This window comes from Fusarium oxysporum, chromosome 3 (genome assembly GCF_000149955.1).
Source record: "Fusarium oxysporum f. sp. lycopersici 4287 chromosome 3, whole genome shotgun sequence".
In the NCBI taxonomy this organism is placed as follows: domain Eukaryota; kingdom Fungi; phylum Ascomycota; class Sordariomycetes; order Hypocreales; family Nectriaceae; genus Fusarium; species Fusarium oxysporum.
In genome coordinates, this window is record NC_030988.1 from 1120022 (window position 1) to 1144366 (window position 24345).

The 24345-nt window shown below is 48.6% G+C and overlaps 11 protein-coding genes across 12 annotated transcripts; 5 read left to right on the forward strand and 6 right to left on the reverse strand.

The window, feature by feature from the left end:
* Positions 1-1399: 1399 nt before the first annotated feature.
* Positions 1400-2398, forward strand: FOXG_20989 (uncharacterized protein; the record flags this gene model as incomplete). Of its 2 annotated transcripts, XM_018401318.1 has the most annotated exons (3): positions 1400-1471; positions 1555-1694; positions 1773-2398. In XM_018401318.1, 3 exons carry the CDS (start codon positions 1400-1402, stop codon positions 1777-1779), a joined length of 219 nt encoding a protein of 72 aa, XP_018251993.1. In that variant the 3' UTR covers positions 1780-2398. The 2 variants fall into 2 exon arrangements, with proteins under 2 accessions (XP_018251993.1, XP_018251994.1); XM_018401319.1 differs by having other exon boundaries at positions 1555-2398.
* A 1721-nt stretch (positions 2399-4119) lies between these two features.
* Positions 4120-4867, reverse strand: FOXG_20990 (uncharacterized protein; the record flags this gene model as incomplete). The annotated part of the gene is made up of 2 exons (XM_018401320.1): positions 4120-4364; positions 4468-4867. The coding sequence occupies 2 exons, from the start codon at positions 4865-4867 to the stop codon at positions 4120-4122; spliced, it is 645 nt and encodes a 214-aa protein (XP_018251995.1).
* Positions 4868-5229: 362 nt separating this feature from the next.
* Positions 5230-9613, reverse strand: FOXG_12551 (uncharacterized protein; the record flags this gene model as incomplete). Its single annotated transcript, XM_018392363.1, has 3 exons — positions 5230-7197; positions 7254-9520; positions 9571-9613. 2 exons carry the CDS (start codon positions 9611-9613, stop codon positions 7857-7859), a joined length of 1707 nt encoding a protein of 568 aa, XP_018251996.1. The 3' UTR covers positions 5230-7197; positions 7254-7856.
* Positions 6103-6331, forward strand: FOXG_20991 (uncharacterized protein; the record flags this gene model as incomplete). Its single annotated transcript, XM_018401321.1, has 2 exons — positions 6103-6220; positions 6303-6331. 2 exons carry the CDS (start codon positions 6103-6105, stop codon positions 6329-6331), a joined length of 147 nt encoding a protein of 48 aa, XP_018251997.1.
* On the forward strand, positions 6397-6585 carry FOXG_20992 (uncharacterized protein; the record flags this gene model as incomplete). Its single annotated transcript, XM_018401322.1, has 1 exon — positions 6397-6585. One exon carries the CDS (start codon positions 6397-6399, stop codon positions 6583-6585), a length of 189 nt encoding a protein of 62 aa, XP_018251998.1.
* Positions 9614-9622: 9 nt separating the features above from the next.
* Positions 9623-11236, reverse strand: FOXG_20993 (uncharacterized protein). Its single transcript, XM_018401323.1, has one exon. It carries the CDS (start codon positions 10205-10207, stop codon positions 9878-9880), a length of 330 nt encoding a protein of 109 aa, XP_018251999.1. The 5' UTR covers positions 10208-11236; the 3' UTR covers positions 9623-9877.
* Positions 11237-11279: 43 nt separating this feature from the next.
* On the reverse strand, positions 11280-11494 carry FOXG_20994 (uncharacterized protein; the record flags this gene model as incomplete). The annotated part of the gene is made up of 2 exons (XM_018401324.1): positions 11280-11387; positions 11492-11494. 2 exons carry the CDS (start codon positions 11492-11494, stop codon positions 11280-11282), a joined length of 111 nt encoding a protein of 36 aa, XP_018252000.1.
* On the forward strand, positions 11330-13609 carry FOXG_20995 (uncharacterized protein). Its single transcript, XM_018401325.1, has 2 exons — positions 11330-13191; positions 13399-13609. The coding sequence occupies exon 1, from the start codon at positions 11826-11828 to the stop codon at positions 12255-12257; it is 432 nt and encodes a 143-aa protein (XP_018252001.1). The 5' UTR covers positions 11330-11825; the 3' UTR covers positions 12258-13191; positions 13399-13609.
* FOXG_12553 (uncharacterized protein) lies at positions 12344-12735 on the reverse strand (the record flags this gene model as incomplete). The annotated part of the gene is made up of 1 exon (XM_018392364.1): positions 12344-12735. The coding sequence occupies exon 1, from the start codon at positions 12455-12457 to the stop codon at positions 12344-12346; it is 114 nt and encodes a 37-aa protein (XP_018252002.1). The 5' UTR covers positions 12458-12735.
* A 2974-nt stretch (positions 13610-16583) lies between the features above and the next one.
* Positions 16584-22433, reverse strand: FOXG_20996 (uncharacterized protein; the record flags this gene model as incomplete). The annotated part of the gene is made up of 3 exons (XM_018401326.1): positions 21911-22433; positions 16703-21851; positions 16584-16601 (listed from the first exon to the last, which is right to left on the reverse strand). The coding sequence occupies exons 1-3, from the start codon at positions 22366-22368 to the stop codon at positions 16584-16586; spliced, it is 5625 nt and encodes a 1874-aa protein (XP_018252003.1). The 5' UTR covers positions 22369-22433.
* Positions 22434-23777: 1344 nt separating this feature from the next.
* On the forward strand, positions 23778-24185 carry FOXG_20997 (uncharacterized protein; the record flags this gene model as incomplete). The annotated part of the gene is made up of 3 exons (XM_018401327.1): positions 23778-23787; positions 23856-23991; positions 24053-24185. 3 exons carry the CDS (start codon positions 23778-23780, stop codon positions 24183-24185), a joined length of 279 nt encoding a protein of 92 aa, XP_018252004.1.
* Between the last annotated feature and the right edge of the window lie 160 nt (positions 24186-24345).

Sequence of the window (24345 nt, forward strand, 5' to 3'; positions counted from 1 at the left end):
GTTATATCAACTGGCCCGCGCTGGTAACTTTAAATGGTAAGTTGGACTCCCGTTTCCGGCCTCACAATTTAAGAAAAGTGTCACGACTTTTACGGCTTCCAATTTCTTAGATACGTCACTTTTGGTAGACATGTTGACCTGGAACAGTTGGCTTGGTCAGTCAACGAGGAATAAATGCATTTTGGCAACACAAAGTATCTAATCCTACATTGGAAGTGGTAGCTCGACAGCGTCTCAGGTCTATTATATGCTGTTGGGCCTTGCTATTTGAATATAATTTTCATTTGAGAACGAGTACGGACGTCCCGTCATATCTTAACTTTCACGGTTCATTCTGTTGCTGGCTTGGGCCCCACTGACCAGATAATAACGGCAGCGACGGCGTAGAGCGTCTGGGTTTAGGGCTTAGCGGGTATAATCACGACAGCTTAGACAACGGAATAACTTACCCCACAAATGTAGTAGGGTATACCACCGGCGAGAAAAGGTAGGCTGTCTCGTAAACTCAATTGATAGAGTGGGTAGAGTGCTCCAACCCCGGCCAATGTTCCAAAGCTCTCAATTGATGCAATGAGCATCAGTACAGATCCTGCATCGCGCCTTTCGAGCAGAATGGATGCAAAAGCAAGTATGCTCAGGTCTGTTACGACGCCAATGGTATTGATGATGAGGGCTTCCGCAGTCAGAGAGCGATATCCACATATTGTAGTCTTGCAGGCTCACCTATGGTCAGGGTTCAAATCCACGACACTCCACGACACATTTGTGAATATGGCGTGGATATGGATGCTGACTAATAATTTCGATGTGGAATGGGTGGAAATGGATCCATTATGGAAATGGATCCATATTGTGGAATTCGTGGAATGGAAACCTACTTCGTCCAACAATGGTAATTAATGGGTCCCGCCCGCCCTCGGTGACGTCAATGTTTTTGTCATTGGTCCATTAAAATCCGCCGTTGCTTGACGCAAAGGCAACACACCCACCGACGTTCCTGTTTCTTGTTATGCTGGATATTCGTAGCCGAACCGATATACCTATAGACGCGCCTTGCCGTCTCTCTCCGTCAAGATCCAGCTTTTGTAGAGCTGAAAGAGCCGTTGATTGTCCTCTTCTGTTCGTTCTGGAACGGATGTGGTTGACTTGGTAGGATGGGGAGTGGCCATTTCGATTTGGGGTAGTAACGCGAGTAACAGTGAAGCCCCCAGAATGGACTCATTGTGTACGGAGGAAAATGGGGTGGCAAATCGATGTTGTGTTGTTGTGGGTGATAGAAAGTACTTAGGATATGCGGGATTTCACAAGGAAATCAAGGTATTTTCGAACCCCACCTAAAATATTCCACGATTTCCACATGTGGAACATGTGGAAGGGGCTTCGTGGCGTGGATATGGAAATGCTGAAGCCCACGTGGAATGGAATGGAATGGATATGGATCCACATTATGGATCCATATGTGGATTTCGTGGTATGGATTTGAACCCTGCCTATGGTAATGGTATTGTATGACCCAGGGAGGCCGATCGCTAATGCGCCAGCTGAAATGAATAGAATGGCTATTTTAGCCTGCACATGGTTGAAGCAGTCGGGTTCTTTGATGTACGCAGTGTACAGCCCAGCAAAAACGAAAAGCGCGACGCTAAGAACGGTACGAAGAAGCCAAAGATGCTCGGCCTAGCGGTTAACTTCAAGTGAGCAGCTGTCAACCCGCAAGGTAATGGCGGTTTCGTACCTCTGTAGGACTGACACCATGTCTGTGCTGGATATAGGTTGTGAAGAGCGGACGGGTTGATTTGCAAAAACCCATAAGGACAAAGACTATAGGGAGAAACTTCAGGTCTTGGCTTCTAAGGGGAGAGCCACTACCACCGGGCCGGGAAATATATCCTGCCACAGCCATCTGGCTAGCTGGTGCGTCATCGACACGCAAGATCTGCTGCTGGTGTGATAGCAAAGGACGAGACTCATCTTGGCTCCGTTCTTCCGTATCGGCATCCATCTTCTTCAAGAAGAGAATGACAGAATACGCCATGAGACAACAAAGTCCAGAAAAAACACCAGGCAGAATGTGACTATGCCTGGATAAGCGAGAGGCAGATAAGGAGCCGAGAGATTGGGTCAGGACTCCGATTGCCCCTGTCATATAGTGGTAAGCAAAGCTATCGATCATTAATATTGTCATATGGATGGCTGTGGGACAAGAAGGGGAGTGGACAAACTAATGTTGAGGTTTCTGGCTATGAAGTATGGCGAGCATAAGAAATACTGATCCATGGCATCCTCCTCCGACACACTTGATCAAACGGCCTCCTGTAGCAGCCATGAGAGACCGGTTGTGACCCAAGAGAACTGCCACTGTTAGGTTCCATTATTTTATGAAGATCGTTTTCAAGGGGCCCGTACCGCTCGAGAGCGTGACGACAGCAGCAGCAAGAATGCTCGTCGTATTGATGATCATGGCGCAATATTTCGATCTGGTGCTGAGAACGTAGCCAAGGACAGACTGTCCTACCACATCTTGAATTATAATTAGCAGTGCGAGTGATAGCGCATGGAGCGTCAAGAATTACCAGACACTCCTCCGAGAACAATAGCGCATGTTCTCAAGTTCCAAGAACCAGGCTGCATCTGAGAGTCACTGGCAAAAGTCAGGAGCAGGCTATCGGTCACACAATCGGCCAAGGTCATCAGACCGAGGCATACCAACGACGTCAAGGCCCGCGTCCTATCCCAGCGATCCATATCTGTAATGACGAGCCAGAACAATGCTGCGGAGTGGCTGATAGGGCATGACTGTTTGAGGAAGAGGAAGAAAGAGGGAAAATAAAAAAAGGGAATCGCTGAACGGCGGTGAGAGGTGGGGTCTCCACCCTGTGCAGTATTCGCTCTTTGGCCATTGAGGTATGCAGCCGTCCACATAGGGTCTGCAGTATGAGGGATTGACAGTCTGGAGTGCTCTGTAGAGCAAGTGCTATCAACGGCCGAAACGACACAAACCCACGCAGACGCCCAACATCAGGCCAATCGGAGATACTCATGACTCATTATTAAGTCATGTAAGAGTCATAGCAGAGCAAGTATCAATGGGCTGCTCGCATATGGCCTACATCATCAAGCGAAAGGCGCGTCATGACGCAAGAAATGAAGGTCCAGTATATCCACCATTTCAATTAAATCCGCCATTCATTCCCACATCCCCATCAGCCTGTCTCGCGCAAACGTATTCCTAATATCACACTTGAAGCCCTTTTATCTGGCAATGAATCTGGCTCCATGCTCGTACAGATGATACTGAGCATTCCGCGTAAGGGTCAGGAGGACGGAGGCCATGATACCAGACAGAACCTTTGGATGGCATGAGAGGAAGCGCAGGCGCAATTGGCGTCAAACAAAGGAGATTACAGACGACACCACATCGTAAGGGGGTAAGTACAGGTTGTTGAGACAAAGATTGATGATGTCTGGCAACACTAGGCACCTTCCCGTTGCGGGAGAAGGTTTCGACAAAGATCGATCGCATTCGCAAGATACCGCCTGTAATTCGTTGACGTGTACCACGAAGACGATTCTTTAATGATTTCGGGTGTTTGGGGAGCAGTGAGACAGATGATTATTATGCCGTTGTGAGTATACTTACGTGGATATGTTGGGAAATGTCACTTGGATGGTCGATGGAAGTGTATTTATTAGGATCATAAATAATTGTAGACGATGTAGCAGGATAGTTTTGGCATATGAAGAGCGTTCATATGCCGAAAGGGGTGAAATCAGTAGGGCTCGCGGGTTCTCCATGATTCCTTGCGAAGCAATGCTCTGTCAATGGTAGAGAAAGTCAAACAGAACGTCTTGGGAAGTCAAGATAACCAGGAAGCAGTGTCGATGAAATATTTTAAATGAGCGATGACTAGCAATAGCTGCGGATTAGTAAACCTAATACATAGGTTATCTAATGCCATTTTAACATACCGAGATAGAGAAATTCGCTGGAGCCTACCTACGCTGTTCTTATTGGAAACAGGGGGACGGCAGAAAGCCAGAGCAGGAAGGTACAGAAGGTTTATGATAAAGGGCATTCGCAAACATGAGAAGACGCTTGAAAGTAAGTTACAATATGTTTTAATGAGTAATGCTAACAATTGATTGCAGTGAACCTAAACGAGAGTGGTGAGAACTTGCAAGCTGTCTGACATCGTCAATAACTATGAGATCATTTCCAACTTGGTAAGCAAGACCTGGTTGAATTTTCCCAAGCCACCCTCCATGCAGAGGACGCTCTTGTTTGGTTGGTTCCTCATCGCGGACGAGTACAATGTCAACCACAACACGACCAACTAGGACGACTCCGCGGTCAACACGTTCGTCTACGTATGGTCAATTACATATACGACCAAGGGCGAGCTGGGGAAGAGGCAACTCTACTGGCCTGTTGGCATGAGGAACCGCAACGGCTCACTATGAGTCTACCTACTGGCCTGGTCGATGAGGAGATCTTTTTAACTCCAAGTATGAGCCGATCCCTGAGATCGCTATGATAGAGGAAGAGCTCTTCACCGCCGTTATTGAAGACTCCAGGTCCGAGTTCTGCTCGTTCTTCGATCTGCTCGTGTTCTTGGACCCCTTCATCTTGGCGTCTCTGATCAACGCTGTGTTCTTGAGCATCTATACACTGTAGAATCTTGATACCTGACAGGTTCCAATGTGCGAGTTCCCCACGAGGCATATCTGTAGATGGGTCACGCTGGCTTTTGAATCGGTGCCAACTGGGAATTATGCGGTAGGAGCGGGGTTGATAGGGGTTCGGTCCGTCAAGAGCGGAAGACATCGACGAAGATTTCGGAGTCGCAAGAGTTTGGCTTTGGGTCATGCTTGGGTCGACGTGCGGTTTGGGGAGCCGCTAGGAGGGAGTTTGTCGGGCCTGATGGTATTACTCTTTGCTCCGGCTTTGGACGTTATTCTCCGGTTGTCGGTATCTGCATTGCCATATTCACGTTTGCTGCGTGAGTCGGGGAGCGAAATCTAGAGTTTGAGCGGAAACGCGGGGCTGACGCGTAGGTAGGTCGTTGGTTGCATCCTACACCCCGCATGGCTCGCATGACACGTACCCACGCTTCCAAACCCCACCACTTTAGCACTCTCTTCCACTCTGCTCTATCTTGCTTCCATCAATAAGCATGCCGGTATGTTATGGACTTTGGATGCAGGCTGTATTGTTCACTGACAGATCAAGCTGGCCTCTAGTGCTCCAGACGCTCCCCCAAAGACGAACACTGCTTTGAGCTTCCGACAGACGCTCCCCTTAGTAAAGGACTAGCGCTCTCCACGATGAGTTTCGAAGAATGTGCCCGCGAGAATCAACTCTCGCTCCACGACAATTTTCCAAGCGACCGACCGCGACGAGCTTCCGCTCAACGATGAGCCCCCAAGATACTGCTCGCGGAAAGAGATTTCGCTCCCAAGAAACCCTCTGCGGATGACGAACCTGCGATTGACGATCAGACTTGGAGAAAGACTGTACGAGAACGAAGTTACACATGACAGCAGCGCGGCTTCCGCTTTTGGTCCAACGTTTCGCTTAATGCGGTTATGCAAGACACGACTCCTGTTTCGCTCAACACCAAGCACCCAAGGAACCGCTCCCAATTAAGACTTTTGCTCAACAACAATCCTTCGGTAGACCCTCCCACGACCAAACGTTCGCGCCGCAACAAGCATCCAAAGACCGCTCTTGATCCAAACATTCGCTAAACAATAGCGACAAGAAGCAGGGCTGTACTAGGGGAGTGGAATATCGTGGCTAGGCATTAAGATGGAGGTTCCTTCAGGTTTGCGCATACTGGGTAGCGAACTTTGTGACATGATTGCAATTTCCCGCAAAGCGCCTAAACTCACGACGCATCTCCCGCCCTCGCAATGCACCTGAAGCCCCTCCGACTTCAGTAGCCCAACACACCATCAACTTTCCTGCTCAACACGACCCCCGTTCGCCATCCCAATCGACGTCATGTTATTGACAGAGAGATCTGTTGCACTTCCCGAGCATTTCAGACATTTACGCCCCCCCCCCGCACAGTCGACAATGACCAGGATGTTGTCGATCTCATGGCTGACGATATCACTGACCTGACTGCCCACACCGATCTTGCCGACCGTGGTCAGCTGGTCCAGGCATCGATCTGGCTGCTCAGCGTCGCTACCCAGCAGGCTGCTTCCTTCAGGTGTGCATATCCCCTGCGCAGCTACCTAAGTTGTCGAGTTCGTCCTGGTCCAGGTAGTGCTTCGGTGCCAATTGACCAATGCAGTTACCATCCGCGGCACGCCTGCCACATGAGCCTATAACGGCGTAGCCAAGCTCCCCGAATTAACCAGATGAGGCATGCATGCTCACCCATCGAGATGACGACCGAGGAAGCCAAGAATTTCTGGATGCCAACCTATGCGACAGCACCCGAGTACACGAACTTGCCATCACTAACATGGCCTGACTTCCAACGATTAGGCCTCTTGACCTACCGTCGGGAGTTGGGCGGCGGAAGGAAGGAGATGGAAGAGTCCCTGATTAAGGTGGGCGCAGCTGACGTCTAATATCTGGAGTGAAAGCCCTCTGTGACAGTTGGCGAGGTGTTACGGTTAAGGAGGCTAGTGGGCTTCATCATCAACAGTCTCTGCTCGCTGGCGTGCGTGCGGATAACACGAACACCGGACCTACTTCTATTTCTAGCATCAAATTTTACCAACTCACATCGTTGCCCAATAATAAAATTGAGTTGGCGAAAACTAAAATTTTATTGAGTACGATGACGCACGGGACTGTAGAAAGATTTGATATAGGATTGGTTGTTCGGATACTTCAAATCATAATTTCAGGAATCTAGCTGGCTTGAAGTAACTTTATTGCAGAGAATACCGTACACAAGCTACAACTAGAAAACAATCGACCAACACATCTGTTGCTGCTCTCATGCCCGCCGCTTCATTCGTCAAGCCGGAGGCTGTGAGTATCTGAAAACAATCACATGGAGAGGCCGTGATGTCCCTCGCCTGCTGCAGCTATCCCATTCTCATATGTGATCCGTTTCCAGCCTTTTGATTCCGATGGATCACGAGACCATACTGTGAGTGGAAAAAACCGTTCGTTCTTCTTCAAGGTGACGAAAGAGGGATTTCCCGAGTACTCTACCATGTTCATCTTGAAGTCTGTAGAAACACCAATTAAGTCATTATCTTAGATAAAGGGGTGGTACAAAGCTTACGTGTGTTGTGGGGAATCTTGGAAAGCATAGCTGTCAACGACTGTAGAGAAGTTACAGGTTTGTTATCGATATGTGTGATGAAAGCCATTGCAGTTACGTGATATGCATGTGCGGGCGAGCCGCGGTATGTGCAAGTAACGTAAACGTCGCTGGGCAGTTTCTCGATGGACTGCCTAACAGTGCGGTGTGGCCTCTGAACAACCAAGCCGTCAAAGCTTACAAGCTCAGTTGTTTCGAAATCATCTTCAAGAACGGTCTGAGCCTTGAAAGTGATTTGCTGACCCTTGCGTGAAATCACCACATTAAGAAATTCTTTCCCGTCCGTGGCTTCAAGGGCGGAGAGCTTAGTGACAAGATTGCCATCCAGACTAAGTAGGACATCCTCTTTTTGAAACTGATCAGGCAACTGGCCCCAAGTCCGTTCTACCTTGAACATGTAAGCGTCTGCAGGGTCGTTCTGGATCTTTTCGATCCACTCTTCAGAAACGCCTATGGCTCTAGCGTCAATAATCTTGACAGGTTGAAGCTCGACGGGAAGTCTCCTGAGGCTTAAGTTTACTCCTTGACCGAGCTTTTCTGTATTCGGGGCGATAATATGTGAGCTTATTCCAAGGTACTCCTTGATAGGGTCTGGGTCGCGATCGTCCACAATTCCATAAGTGATCTAGAGTCCTTGAACAGAACCATCCTCTGCGATAAGAAAACCAGTGTCGCACTCAGCACCGAGTCTCGTGTCCACACCAATCTTGTCGATGTTGACAGGACGAGCTCTGGGCGGGTACGGAGGTTTGCGTCAAATGGAATGACTTTAGTGACTGATGTAGAAGCATGTACAATCTCATCACTGCCGTTACATCCAACAAAGAAGATTCTCTGTCCTTCTGAGATAGCCTCTCTACTCAATCTTGCGCTCTTGACTGGGGGATGCACGAGATTCGTATCGTATTGAATGATGGCGTAGTGGTACCATGGATGATGGAACTTAACAGTTCCGGGGACTGAAAACGAGTCGGCAATCGTGACTTCAATGTCACACAATGTATTCGGTACTACAGTCCTGGATATGATGATGTAGCCGCCTGTAGTGTCGATGACGAGTCCTAAGCCTGATGTCACATTCGCTGATAGCCCGTCAAGTGCAAGTAGCGTATAACATTTGACGCGAACCAAGCTGCTGATAGTTTTCGCAACTACTTGGTCTATTATACGGGTAGAGGGCCTATGCGGTACGCGATGGCGCGCTTGCTGAACTGAAGGTGATGTATTTGCATGGACTTCAACGTCCCAATCGCCGGTCGTATCATTCCTCTTGAACATTTTCAACTTCTGGGACCAACCACGATTGATAGTCACAACAGCGGTTTCCAGGTTATACCGGCTATCGGGGTACCAGTATTTGATTGGGACTGAAGTTCCGACTGGGATCTCTTTCATAACTTGTACAAAAGCAACTAGGTTTGGTGTCCGATTGTGGTTGACACTATCAATGATCGCGAGTCTCCGGATTGGGTGGAGGAAATAACCAGGGTCGCTCACGAACACTCCGCTACAAGCGAGGCCGTATCTGTGAGCGACCTGATATGAGATATCGTGTAAGATAGTGCGATCAAAACTGAAGAAGCAACTAGGTGTGATTTCGTTGAGGTTCTGGACGGCGATGTCCTGCTCAATATCACACCCATGTCGCGCGACAAGGACACTCACTGTCTGGCCGACGTTCTCATCGAGGACAGTGTTCAGGCAAAGGAACTGATCGACGAGCTTCCCATTAATCTTGATGAGAATATCTCCAGCTTCTAGTTTGCCATCTGATGGTCCTTCTGGCAGCACCTTTTCAGCTACAATGAGACCCTTTAGGTTAGGGAAAGTTTTGCGAAACAGACTCTCCCATTTATCACTAAGTCGGAGGTGCTGACAGCCAAGGAAAGGCTTGTGCTTGAAGACAGTCTGAATGTCGCCTCTCTTTACCTCTCCGCCATTCTGGATCTGCTTCAGTACGCGCTGTGGGGCGTCCAGGGGGAGAAAGTAGTCAGTTGAAGCATTGGAGATTCCACCGGCTTGAAGGCCGATAGCAAGGCCGTCGACGTTGAAAACCGGACTTCCAGAGCTTCCGCTCGAGGCAGAAGCGTTTGCTTGGTAGTAGCATGTGTTAAAGTCGGTGTATTGTGAGTAGATAGGAGTATTTCGGTCGACACGACTGATATAGCCAGACAAGATGCTCCCACTTTCACCGCTGTCGTTACCAATGAGCTTGATCTCCGTTCCGACTGTATTAAAGTGTTATCAAACGCTATTACTGAACAGGTTGAAAGGTTACCTGTTGCAAGACCTGGAGCAAGTTCGACGGCAATGAGATCCATGTACTTGACCGATGCTGAATTAGAAGTATTGATACCAGTATCATCTATGTCTCCATGCTTGTGAATGTTCCTATGATCGTCTGCGCTCCTACCCTTTGCCTCCAATGGATGGCATGTGACGGAACCGTATTACACCCATACATCTAGACATTGGCGGCGTAGTCCACAACCGGAGCTACGATGGCTGTAAAAGGCTGTCTGGTTGTACAAGGAGCTACCCCTGTCAGTCATTTCAACTCTATCGCCTTTTGCGATGTTCTGCTTTCAGTAAAGGCGCAGGTCCATAATGACTCCAAGAACCTTGATTTGATCCCTTGGAACGACCATCTTGCCCTTAATGGTGAAGAATTCCGAGTCTATTCTGCCTGTGTATCGCGTGAAATGTATCATCGTCATCTTCTCCGCTTCAACTATTGCGCCGCTGCGTCTCTCCCAGTCGAGAGCTTTGTCAATTATCGCTTGTATCCCTCCCCGGTTGCTTTTCGCCATTGGTCCACATATCCAAGCAGTGTAGGCGTCCACGAACGCAATGGCTCCACCATTCCGGTCGATCTGGGTTTGCACCAGATCTGCATTGAAGAACAGAGGCGGCATCGCGACGAAAGAGATCCTTGCGGGAGTCCTTCTTATGGTAGCAGTCTGCTCTCAGAACTTTGACCATTGATCATAATGGTTGCAGTCCGCTCGGAGCAAAATGCATCAACCCATCGCAGGAGGCCCTTTGGAATCCTTCTTGTCTCCATACGCTGCAATGGTCTCAAGTTGAATACGCCATTGTATACTCCGCTCACTTCGAAACTGACAAGACTCACAACATGACCATTCTAAGAAGATGTGTCCTTGTAGAAATACGAGGGCTTATTCTGCTGATCGCTGCTTGGGCGAGCCAATGTGATCGGACGGGAGGAGCCCGTGAGCTTCTACAGCGTAGGGGACTCTCTCAGCCATAACGGACTCCAACACCTTGTCCAACGTGGCTAGAAGCGAGATCGGTCTGCAGGTTTTCGCGATCGTATGGTCATCTTTACCTAGCTTCTTGGGCGGTAAATGATATGGGCATGCGTCCAGTGTTTCAGTATCATGTCTCCCTCTAATGATGCTTGGAAGATGTCAAGGATATCGTGCTTCACCAACCGCCAGTCCTGCTTCCAGACGATCGCTGGTAGTTTGTCTTCTGTTGGCGCCTGCCACGACTTGCAGTCGACGCTCTGTTTCTTCTGCAGACAACTTAGGCATCAATAGTGGAGCTCTCTGTTGCTTGGATCCTTCATCGTCGACATTGTTTGGCAATGGCGGAAAGAACCTGGCTAGAAGTTCTTCGGCTTGTTCCCGATGATCTGTCGTTTTCGTTCCGTCTTCTCTCGTGACCTGTGCAGTCATCGAAAAGCTCTCTTATCTTTAGACTTCGGATATTTAGCCGCCTTCCAGATGTTGTCGTTGTCCGCTAGGAAATCCTTGCAGTGGTTCATCTTGCGTTATCGGATGGCATCGTGATGTTCCTTCGCCGCCACGGTTCCTAAACCCTCGAGGTTTCAGGGGTTCTGACCAGCACATCTTGCCGCTCGCGCCCTGTTCCTACAGTATGTGCAAGCATATCGCAGCTGGGTGAGATCGTCGGTCCGCCGCCGTTTTACGTATAAGGTGGTTTGACTCTAGGTGTCAAGGCCTAGGCGACTTCCGAAACCGTCAACGTCAATTTGTTCATCTTCTGCAGCACCCTGTTTCTCATCAGGTTATCCCTTACTCTATCCACAATCCTATTCTTGATATCCTTCTTGGGTGCATTAGTAAACAGGAGTCTTTCGTCCTGTTTCGACGCCGGAACTGAGATATCAAACACTGTCTCTATCATGGGATGATCTGATCCTTGCTACGTACCATGCAACGCACCTTTGATACGTGCGTCCGCAGGCTGCCCAAAAGACAGAAACCAAGTCCATTTTTCCCACAGTTTCCGCTTTCCCATGTATTTGCGCCTCGCTGGAGAGGGCTTCGAAGCATGAATTCGCTCATCAAGTCGATAATCCATCACGCCCTGTTTTGCCACCGATACATCGTCTCCACTCTACATCTGGCCGTGCCAGTTGAAGTTGCCGGTAACCACCCCATCCACCGCCCTTCCTGGCCTTCGCCTCACGTCAGTGATAGCCCTGCCAAGCTTTCTGTATGTGTCCTGTAGAGCTTGGGCATTTCAACAGGGTGGACCGACGCCATGAAGACCAGACGCTCTAGCAGGCGAATGACCGCCGCAGTCACATCTAAGGACTCTACTAACACCTGCTCTGCCTCCACCTCTTTGTTCGCCAAAAGGAATACTCTGTATCACCCATCTACCTTCTCTCTCAGTCGTCAGCGCCACCTTGAGTCACCCGTGATGCCCCATTGGCACCGTCAGCTGCTTTCCTTGGATCTGTCGTGCTTGGGGTTCTTGGATGGCCAACACTGCTACATCCCGAATATCCTTGTGGTTGATCAGACTCTCGTGTGCCGGTCCTTGTTTCCTCACATTCGGCTGCAACAGCCGGAACATGTTGCTCATACGATGTTGGATAGAACTTCTGATTGGTTCTGCTGTGTGACTCATGAGAGCCGCCGCATGGAACACATCTTCGGGATCATTTCCGTGCATCTGCAACGAGGGTAACCTCCTCGTGTACACTTGCCGCAGACTTGAGGTCGCTCGCACTGATACATTTCGGTTCGTGATCTGTTGGCAGTTATAGCATTGTTTTACGCGGTCGCGACGTTCAAGCACTCTTGTGGTGTCGAACTCTCCTCCAGCCACGAAAGTCCTTCGCCGATGAATTCTTTGGCTTCGGGGCGCTTCTTGAAGTATACGACCATGGAGCCGTAAACCTTGAGATCGTCTCGCCTACCGAGCTATGCTACTTTCGCTAACTCGGTATCACTCTCTCGGCCAAGAGTCTCAAAGACTTCTACTCGAACTTCGTTGATCTCGTTTGGTGTCGTATTGCGGCTGACAGTGTCCACTTTAATCGGGAGAGATCGTCTCGTAGGACGCAGGTTCCGATGTTCTTGGGCTCCTAAGCACGGCTCGGCATCGTCACATGGAGTGATCTAGTTCGGCCTGGGTTTGATTCTCCACTGTCGCTCGGATCGTCCCGGCCAAGCGCCTGGTATCGTCATGTATTCGCGAAATATCAATCGTGCAGTACAGAGTCTTAATCGTGGGGACGAGAGGAACGGTCGAGGTCGCGGTTCCGGGAGCGGCTTAGGGCATACATATCGAGGGTCGTGTCACGGCATCATATGATCGTTGGGGTTCATCCGTTGCACTCATCGCGATGGTTTTGAGCTGCTCGTGGACCGGCTGTCGTTCTTCAGTCATCTATTCCTTCATCTCGTCCATGGTGTCTTCCAGTTTTACAAGAGCCTCCGACAGTCCCTCGTTATGTCTATCTGTCTCTTCAACGCTTCCCGTGATCTTTGAGTCTCCCTGCGCGACTCCCCCGGGAAATCCAGCGACTTCTGCAGCATTGCCCTTCCATCGCTACTACTGCTGCTGCTGCCGCTACTCTTGTGGGTTTCGGTCGGTTTATGTTTTTATTGTTCGATCGGTACGTTTCATGTCGTTTTTCGGGTAGCCATTCGCATTTCTGCCACACCATCTTCTAGTTGCGCGTGGTGTCTCGACTTTGCTCGTCGATCTCACCACTCGACTCGATCTTTTTGACGTCAAAAAGGGGTGTCATCATGCTCCACCACGATCTCGGCTCCTATTGGATCCGCCATAGTGGCAAGCTAACTAGCCTCCATACCTATAGGTTAGGTACCAACCTGTCGCCTACGGAGCTTTGTAAATGAATCTGATCCTATGTTGGCGAACAATTACAATGCCTATAAGAGGCGACTCTATGGGGAGGGCACTCTAGTCACGTATGTCAAGAAGTATCGAGAATTGTATTCTTGTTCTTGGTTCCTATTTTACAAAAACTACACTAGCCACATTGTTGCCATCTAGTTATGTTTCAACCATGAGGCTCCCCAAGTTCGCATTGTGCATGCATCCAACAGAGCAAAGTCGTTGCATCAAGCCTTGTAGCCTCACAGTTACATTTCTTACCTTATAAATCACCAGCTTTATCCAGTGTGCGGTCTCTAGTGCCAATGGTATTTCCGTTGGTATTTAGTGCACAGTTACAAGTTCAACTCTTGTTGCCCTGAGATTAGCCCAATGCGTAGACCTTCTGTAATTACGAGGCTCTTCTAAGATAATGTAGTAGTGATTTCGCTTTGTGTAGTTGCAATTCACGAGCAGCAGACCCTGATGAAATCACATTCAGGCTCTGCATATCGTGACTGCCCTAGCAGCAAACGGGCTATCCTGCACGATAGGCTTCAAATTACCATGGCCCAGCAATAACATTGCCTTACGGCGCTGGATATTATAAATACTAGAGCACAAAATACAGTTATGGTTTTAGGTTTGTTCACTAGATCTTGACTTCTGCTGGGATCATTTAGTACCATCTATTCCCACTGATTGTGTTTATCTGTTGGGAAATGACCAGAACACCGCTAATAATTGACTATGCACATATCCTGTTTCTCTATTCTATTCAGGCCAAACTCTGGTTGGCGTCGTACTCACGATGTGACCTTCATATAGCTTAATATCACTAACCTGCATTCACACAAGTCTTTTCCATGGGCCTTTGGTGCAGCAAAGCTCCATGGCGCGAGCATTTCTAACGTTTGCCCGCCTAAGATAATGCAAACGACTTCTACTATCGTGTAGACAGACCTATAGTAACGATTATTACTACTTTCTTTTGGTCGTAGTGGGCAACTTGAGGAGCATTGTCACGATGCAGCCAGATGGTGCGTGAAGTCCAGTCGTTACTCCACATCCGATACGGAAGTGGCGGAGCGGCACAAGCCGGTCTTGAGGCCCCGCTTCCTGCTCCGATACTAATCGGTCTTGTGGGTCGAAGTCAAAGTGAAGCACCAGTAGTACTCCAAATTTTCGGGTCGGCGATCTTTCCTTTTCTTGGTAGCCCAATGTTCTGGGAAGTCTTTTGCTATTTTGCTAGTCTCATGACAAACTTAATCTTATCTCGTGGTGTTACCATGCGTTGAGGATGTAGTATGCGGTAAAAGGGTCGGCTCACCGTGGAGAGGAAGACGAGAAACTGGTAGTCCAGGTTCGAAAAAATGAGTCTCTGTACATCGTTGGGGAGTCGTTTCAGTAAAGATGGTTTGGTAGCTTGAAGAACTTTGGGTAGCCAGGCTGGACAACTCGATGCATACTTCTGGGGGGGGAATATGAAGGGCGATCGAGCTCAGGTTTAAATGTTCTGCCAACGGTGCCAGTATGTCGCTTTTTATGATAGAACGTATGACGGAGGAAGTGAAATGTGAGTGGCAATGTGTGGCATCTCAAGTTCCCTTCTGCAGGAGTGATGCGCTCTCTTTCACTGGCGATCATCGAATGTAGTAATATGGAAAGCCTTGTCTCCTTGAGCAGAGGAAATTCACAAACATTAGAAACCCTCATGAGAAGGGCGCCGCTGGTGGGGGGCTTGTTTAGTACAGGCTGTCCATCGCCGGGGCAGACGGAATGCGGGTCTGTACGGAGTAGTGAAGAAGCAAAAAACTCTGAGGCCATGGATGTACTCGAGTACAAAGGGAATGACGCAAGCTTAACAGCCACTGCGGCACGGAAGCGACGACGGATCCCCACCTATATGCAGTGGTGTACCTCGCTAAGCACGGCCCTCGTTCTTCACCAAAACCAGATAACGTTCGTTGTAGAGAGGTTTTCCTCGCCTCCAGCCCTAAAACGCAATGCAGGAACGCGTTTCACGCAAACTGCGGGAATGACAATCTCTGACGTCATCCCGATCGCTTCTCGGGTTTTGCGCCAGCAGAAAGAGCATCCAGCGACCCCTCACAACAGCTTCACAAGCTGGTGGGTTTGCGGAGTAGTATCTAATGTTGGCGCAAATCTCGCATTGCCGGTGCACATCCAACCATCTCGAATCGTGGGCCATTGAACATGTACTCGGTTTGTGATTCACGACAGGAGCAACAAGGTTTTCATGGACCTCAGGGCACCCTTGAACTAGGCAAATCATTACAATTCCCCTAGAGTAGTATGTTGTTGCCAACCGCCCTAACTTGACGACAGGAGCAATGCGAATGAGCTGGCTCTGTAGTGATGACGACTCTTTTCTTAATTTAAAGGTCCTGATTTGATACCATCGACTATATTGTCCTCCACTGCAGTTCTATTCGCTCGTACTTGTCTCACTAATATCAAACATGCCGTTAGAAACATAGTCAACTTCAACTCCGACGAGTACGGCGTTATGCTTTTTGGCCCTACGTTGCAAAGTCCAGCCAGAATGGAACACCAATCGTAGTTCAAGATATCTCGGAAACTCTTGCCTTGCATTATGAAATCAAAAGCGTTGATGGCCAACCAAGCCTCGGGCCCGTTGTGATGTGTCCATGAAATCGTAGTTTACAATGATCAGATGCATTGCGATAGGGGTGTAGAGTGATGTTACTCAAGTTGGAGCCCCATGGTCTGGGTCGCCATACTTAATGGGCTGGTCGTCGATACCATCAAAGTTTTGGCCGAGGAGGAGCCTCCCAGTACTACGGCATTCATCATACCTCAACATTAAGTTACCAGGGCAATTGTTAAAGCCACAAACTGGCACAAAACTCGATCTAGGAGAGAGAACTGCTAGAAGCAACAACCATACACTTACTGAAGTGGACATTCCGTGAAGCGGAGGAGATAGACGACTTGTATATCCAGACGTATCCCCGAATGGCAAAAGGAGGCGCCATTATGTCTTCTTCAACTTCATTGCGAAGCATGCCGCCCAATGAACGTTCCTAATATCAATATGTCATAATCCCTTCGCCTGGCCCATTTGAAAACTCGCAAAGTCCGCATAAATTGATTCCGAATAATGGTAACCTCATGAATAATGCCTCATGCTTGACACCCCTTCTAATGAGAGTAAAATGAACCTCTGTGAAATTCTATTGAATGTTGATTAGTACCCAGCTTGCCACTCTGGCCGAAAGTCCGAACCATCAACTGACACATACCTTTTTATCATCTACCCAGCTGGCTTGTCTAGACGACTTGAAGTTGCCTACGATTATACCAGCATCTCTAGCAGCCATACCACGATTAGCTGCGGCATATTTGGATAATAGCTCCACTACTTCACCAATCCAGTTCGGTAGGGGTGCATCGTCTCGGACCGATGCGGTGACCAAAGCCCCCAATTCTAGGACTGCAGCGTGATGCTCTATGCCAGGAATGGCCTCCGCCCCATCAGCGTGGCGCTGTTGCCTCGACATTGGCTTGATTTTGAGCTTCCTCGTGCATTCACCTTTAATGTGTGTTATGATGGGATCGCGAATTCGACGAGGTAGGCGACCAATCATACTAACAAGCACAAGTCTTGCTACCTGGCGTACCTCAGGTGCCTTGTCAACCAATTTCTCAGACACAGCTCTAAGTAGAGCTGTTCTTTCATCAGCCCTCGTAAGAAAAGGGCTCATGGCGGAGACTGTACCCATGTTGGCCAAAGCGTACGCTCGTTGACGCCAGCTTGCCTTCATGCTGCTAAGCTCGATCAAAGTCTTGACGAAGGCTGAAACCTGGCCACATGGAAAGGGAATATAAGGTAATCGCATAAATAGATCCAATGGAAGTATGTGAAATTCAACATCTCCTTCAACGTCCATCATGTGCGACAGCTCTTCCATAATCGGCGTAGCAAGGAAGGGCACAAGCTGCGTACACATGTGGGACCTGAGCGTGCAATCAAGCCACGTCAATACAGTTCGGGAGCCCGATTTGTACGATTCGGAATCTTGGCTAATACGCCATTCTTTCAGCTGATCGAATACTTGTTTCATGGTTGCTTTGAACTGTTGCGTCGGCTTATAAGGCAAGATGCCAGTGTCTGAAGTATTCTTGTTGATCTCTAAAAGCTTGCTCACGCTTTCGAATGACTCGTGATATTGGGTCCTGTGTATTTCAGACAGAAGTCTGCCTATCTCCTGGCAGACTGTTGGGTGAGGATTATTCATATGTTTGAGAAGGTTATCGAGGATCTGTTGTCGGGGTTCAAAATGCCAGCCAAAGTTGTTGAAAAGTAATTCAAGTAACTTGATCGTGGACTGGTCAGTGAAAATAGAGTTATGTTTCTTGCCTAGCCGCAATGTCTTGAGACTGTCCACGATACGATAGCAACGCCGAGGATCCCTGTCGACGGTAATCACATCTAGGCAGCCCAGCCAGCTTTCCAAATTCCCAGGGCTCAAGTTGTTCGTAACAACTTTTAGTATGAAGGGCGCAGCGTACTCATAAATTCGATCTTGGGTCGATAAAGGCTGATCATGGCAGCTTTTAACCAAAGCACCAACGATCTTTGACGCTACCCGGTGTCGGTCATTATCATTGCCATCTCCAAAAACCATTTGCGTCAATTCTTTCACATCCTCCAGACTGATTCCCGTCTTGCCTTCATGCATAAGATAGAATACATGTACCAAGAGATCTAGGCAGTCTGAACGGCATGAATTCGGCTCCTCTTGCTCGAGATGATTGAAAAGATCAGAAAGCCACTTGTGGTCCAAGCGCTGCCCTATGTCGTCGAGAAGTGATGTCGCCTCTTCATCGTAGGAGTTGAACGAGAGAGGCTCGGCTTTGTACGAGGTGAACTTCTTGCCCCAAACGAGCCAGCCGGGGTAACCAGCATCTACCATATAGAGTGGAGTCTCCGATTTCTTGAATGCCTCGAGAAAGTCATCGGTGAAATTTCCGTCGCCCTTTCGGACCAGGACTTCGGAGCGGTTCTTGTCATTCACATGCTGGCCGAAAAGATAGTTATGGTATCTGTAACCACATAAGGCTTGCTCGCGCATTTTGAAAAGCACGACAGTGAAGGCCTGGAGGTAATGGACTCGAAGATATGGAACAGGGTTATTCGTACCCCTGATCACAAGATGAACGAACTCTCGAGGTGGCGTTGTGGAAAACCGAAGGCACAAATTGGTGGCAAAGACTAAGCATAGGTGAGCAGTCGTCTGATTCGCGCTTTTGGACCGTCGTGTCAGTTCTAAGCCCAAGCTGGCCTGGGACTCTTCTACCTCCTTCTGACGTTGTTGGCTTAACTTGCGTCGACTTCGAATGGCGAATGAGACATCTTCGGGGGGTTTGATTTCTTCCACGACTTCATCATCCGCCAGCGTTGGATGCTCGAGGAGCTTTCCAAATTCAGCTAGGTTCTCGGAAGCCAATTCAACAAGCATTTGAATCTTAGGTTTATCAATACCTGCAGCATCAATATACAATCTTATGGCTTCAGAAGCCAAGCCCCAGTTCAACATGACTGTTCTCGCGAAAAGATTGGGCCGACGAGCGAAGGCACATAGGCCTGCTTCGATTCTGCTCTCAACGCCATCCTCAAGCGCTTGTTTGAAATGCCGAAGGAAGGCAGATGCCGCTTTTTCTTTGCCTCCAATAAAGTGGGCTGCCATTTTGTTTAGAGTTAATTGAGCAGCAACTTGTACATCTCCATAAAGAGAGAAAATACAATTGGCGAGATGGTTCACCAGTTGTTTATCTAGCTCAGTCATGCGTCTTGCAGCAGTGTTATTGTTGCGTCGGTCAAGCTGATATACTTCCATGCGCTTGACAAGAAGTGGCCGGGGGTACGGTTTCCTTAGACCCGGAATGAAGAAGTCATAAGTGTCATTTTCGTAGATGCCGTGATGATATTGAAAAAGAGGCGTGGTCCTGGTAATACCAACATCCACGGCCCAAGCGACGGTAGCATAGCAGAGTGTTACATGAGATGTTGGATCGGTGTTTTGAGACTCGCTGAGGAATTTGTGACACTTGAGAATAAGAGAGCCGATATCCTCACGGCACTGATGCAGCTTTCTGTAGTCAGGATCGCCCAGCCTCAGTGCATAACCGTCTGCGTATCCGAGTGGCACAAGCAACTCTGCGTCCTCATAGAATTCAATTGATGGGAATTCATCAGCTTGAGGTCCGACCACCTGTTTAAGGTCAATCAAGGAAGCCACGCTTGAAATAATCCACTGAGAGTGATTAATCAAGCGTGGAAACTCGTGATATCGGCTGGCTCTTTGGGAGTTGCTAATATACCGGCCCATTTTCTCCTTGAGAAAGTTTGTTTGAGACACAACAAGTTCAACGGCAAATGATATTTCGGCTGAGGAGGGTTGATGCCATCGTATGGTTAAATCAGCTGGTTCAGTGGTCTTTCCCCAATCATCAGCATCTAGGCCACGCATCATGGTTTGGGGCTCGTATAAAGTGTGATCAAGTGAGTAGGTGCTGGTTAGATTCTGGAGCAAGTCTGCAACATAGCGTGATGCTAAAAGACTACAGGGTCCTTGACACGTGTCTTGTAGGTGATTGATAAGATCGAGTTGTTCATTCTTGTATTGCAATACTTCGCAGCCAATGAAATCCACAGCACTATTCAGCAGTTTGATGTACCGAGCCAGGGCCTGGTCTCTAGGTAGGCAATTTGTTTCGTTACCATTACCAGAGGCGGCGCCGTTCAGAGTAATCTCACTTCTGATATTACTGATGAGCGTTGGAACGAAAACCTTGAGCGCCTTCTCAGGGTTGACCTTGCAAAGCGCGTTCAGGATGGATGCCATTTCGTCCCTTGCTTCGAGAATACCACGATTGGTGGTAAATTCCACTACCTTTTCGAGGGCCGTATCGAATAGTTCTGGTGAAAGCGATGCGAACAGGGTCGATAGTGCAGGCTGCAAAACACTCCTGACAACGTTCTCATGGGTGCTTTCCCGGATATGACCAGCGGTTGGTAGATTGTCCAAGAGCATGAACACTCCATCCATCAACTTCGAAATTATCTGCTTGAATGCGAAAGTCGAGGATCTCAAAATTTTGGCCTCAACCTGGTCGCTCATTTCGTTGTAGTTCAAACTCATGTTGGAGCCTTCATGTTCCATGCGATTTCTTTGATCCTGGACCCATTCTGTCGCTAGCATATTGTCATGTATGCAGTTGCCCGCTTCCGCCAAAGTTACCATAGGAATGCTATAAGCAAAATTTCTGATGAAGCAAAGCGTGTGGTGTGCTACAATTGGATCATTGGCATCAATACCTCTGATAGCAAGATCCAGGAGCGTAGTCATGTGACATCGATATCCTTTGAGTTTGCACATGATAGGAACTAACATCCTTAATGCTTTCAAAGTCGGTATGATAGTAGATATCTCATGGATACGCTGGAAACTGGCATAAAATCGTTGCAAGGCGCTCGGCAACACCAGGTCGGGATCCAGATAAGCGAGCATTTGCAAAGCTATGCAGTGGTCGTCGCATACGCCTTCATCACTGGAGTATAGGCCCCTAAAAGTCACTCCCTTCAGTAACGACACGAAGCGTCTTTCCAACTCGTCATCGATCTTGCGACTCTGAGGTGTTCTTAGCTCACCACTCTTTTCGCGATTGCAGCGCGAGACGAACTCAGTGGTAAGACAACGAATGAGCCGGCCCTCCCTTTGCGTCAAAGGGCTTAGTTGTTGGACATGATTCAGTAGCCCTTCCAAGCTCGTCAAAATAGAACAATCATCTCCATCACATGCAGGAGCCACTGAATGGACAATTAGACGAGCTATAAAATGAGAATCATCCAGGCTATTGGATCGAGGTGTGTCTCCGAACAGCCCCTGAATAGCTGTGAAAATTATGTTGGACTGATTTTCTGTGAAAATGCCGTGGCGACCAAAATTGGTATCCAAGGAACACAGATGATCGCTACTGAAACGCGAAAACAGTTTGATGAAGAGAAAATCCGAGTCCACGGATTTCCCCATGAGGGCCCACAAATGGAAGAATGTGGGAAACATTGAGTCTGTTCTTGATGCATGCATGTCAACTGGCGCAGGTCTCGTCGGAAACAGGGCGGTCAGGACATCAACAACAACCAGGGCGTTTGGCACCGTATCTGCTTTGAAGAACGGCAGAATTTCCTCAAGTATCGCATAACGCTGTGCAGGGTCGAAATAAAGGCGGGCATGGGCACATATTCTTTCGATACAAGTAGTTGAGATAAAATTCCCTGTTGGGAAAGACGCCTGATCGTCATAGAAGTTACGGGCTTTCATCTGCTGCCACAAAGGTTTCCAGTCCAGGAGAAGGTCTTTCTCTGGCTCGAGATAGTGAGATTCCCTATTGGATAGCGGTCAGTCTCTGGGAATCCAATATGTGCTGATTGAGAGGGAACGTACTTTGTCAGAGTCTTGAACATCTCACAGAAGCTATTTGAGCACGTATGGTTTAACCCAGGCTTGAGCGAAAGCCAATAGTAGAGCTTAACAAGCTTTGCGCGCTTGTTCCTGCTCATCTCATGCTTGAGTTGGAGCCAACTACTGAGCTGTTTGGTCAATTGGAGAGCGCCAGGACGAAAGTCGTGTCCCTTGATTGAGGTATATAGTTCATTGATGATTCTCTGCAACCACACGTCGGCCTGAGACTCTGACTCGGTCTCATAGGGCAGTAGCGAATGATAATCAAGCGTTCGGTCTTTATACCTCTTCTCGCTGATTCCATGTCTAGGGGCAGTGGCCTCCGCGATGGACTCATTTCGGCCCTCGTTTACCATCAAGCCCGACTCTGAGGTAGACGATGCAAGTTTGGAAGACTCTGAGGTACGAGAATCATTGTTTTGGTACATGTTTGAAAGCATGTATAACGAACGTCAAGGATAAACGATATTGTAGAGTATTAGTAAAATAGTGTCATGGAATGTGATATTTGGAGTGTATAGGAAAACCCAACCAATATTTCATCGGATGCGGCAACTTTATATGCCTGATCCTTCACGAGTTGATCAAGTGATGTGGAGAAATGGTGACGATGAGGCCCGACTGGCCGCACTACTGGCCTGAATAGCATCATTCAAACTGCCTCGCGAATGATTTTGGAAAGGGTACTGAGAAAGGGTAGTCCGAAAGCCGACTCATGTAATTATGCAATGGACTGGAACCCCAAGACCGGCTACCCAAACAATCCTAGTATTTATGCCTTGGAGGGGGTATGTTATACACTTGCATTGGTGTCAAAAAGCTCATCAACACATGGGCCTGTACCCGGAATGTGTTCCAGCCGCCGGTTGCAGGGGCGCTGAGCAGGGCGCTGAAGAGTGATGCGGGTGAGACGGATGAACCATGTTTCACACGGCATCCCTAGTAATGGGCTAGTTTGTGGTTGGAAACCGCCAAGACCTACCCAATCCCTGCCGTTTACTCTTTGCGCTACTTCAAGGGGCGGCACTGGCTTATCAGGTTGTATGCCACACGGAACGGGTTCGTTCAAGTTGTTCACATTGCCAAATAGCGGTGTGCTCACCCCGCAGCGATGCCTGGAGATGTTGCCCTTACGTGTTCACTGTGTCGGCACTGATGTGCAACACTCAGAGCTATTCGGCTTGTACGTTCTAATATTACCTGTACATATTGAAGTCTGTGGATAGTATGACACGCATGTTGTTCTACGCGATGGCTGAGCGTGTACCATACACGGTAACCGCATCCGTTAAGCGGGCCGCTGTCTCATCCTTCAGGCACGCAGGGCTCCAGCGGCACAGACCGTAGTCGCACCAAGCGCCCATGCATCAAACGAGCTAAACTTTATACTGAATTGACGGGTGGCACCATTGAGAGTGTACATCCTGGCTCGCTCAAATCCCAGCCTTATGATCGTCCGTAATCGAGACGAGCCCGAGGACCAATCCGCCAGTTCGCCAGGGTATTGAAACTCACCGCTGACTCTATTCGAAATGGATCGTATTCACGAAAGCGTTGGTGGTTCGCCTGTTTGTTTTTTAAGTGAGATCAAGACGAATTGTGAAGATAATGGATTGATGGAGTTGGGCCAGTTGGTGGTCAAGGCAGGAAGCTTGAAAAGGCTTGAATGACGAATTTTGGGCCCTGTTTTCTCAACCTTGCTTCCCCTTTTTTAACATAAGCAAATCTAGTATATCTGTTAGGCCAATTACTTATTGCTGGTTGGCCATGTACATATTCAGCCAGCATTAGACGGACGGTTCATGAAGGCAGCGACTTGTCACAAATAACGCATGCATATAAGAGACTTATGTTCAACAGTTTGTGCCGCTTCGATGGCCTCAGAACACCAGTATCCTGTTAATTATTATCTAACATGGTAGATCAGATCAGGCTTCGCTGGATCCATCTTTACAAGCTCAGAGCACCGCTGGGTCAAATGCGGCTGCAGCTTTAAAACCTTTCACTGACTCTAGCACCAGCCTGCACTACTGGCATCGCCTACGCGACTCCAATTTAAGACCGTAGGTTCCGGGATACGGAAGTGTCGTGTCTGTGGACTCTACGCAAGGTTGGTCTCTGCAGATGCAACCGATTTTGCTACGCCTCTTCCACCCCGGAGCCTTTGCTCACTGCCGCAGCACAAGCGACCTACGTCAGCATCAGCATGTTAGCTTTCAAGAAAATTCCCATTCTTGATCCTAATTTCAGCCGCTAGGTGTTCGTATTGTCACACATCAACTCTAGCACGGGGGCCTCAGTCAGATATCAGCGGAGCGGTGAAGAAACAACAAACGGATGACTATTCAGAGGGATGAGGCTCTGATTTGTTACCGGACTTGTACTATTTCCTTTTGGCCTCATCATTGCGCCGTGGA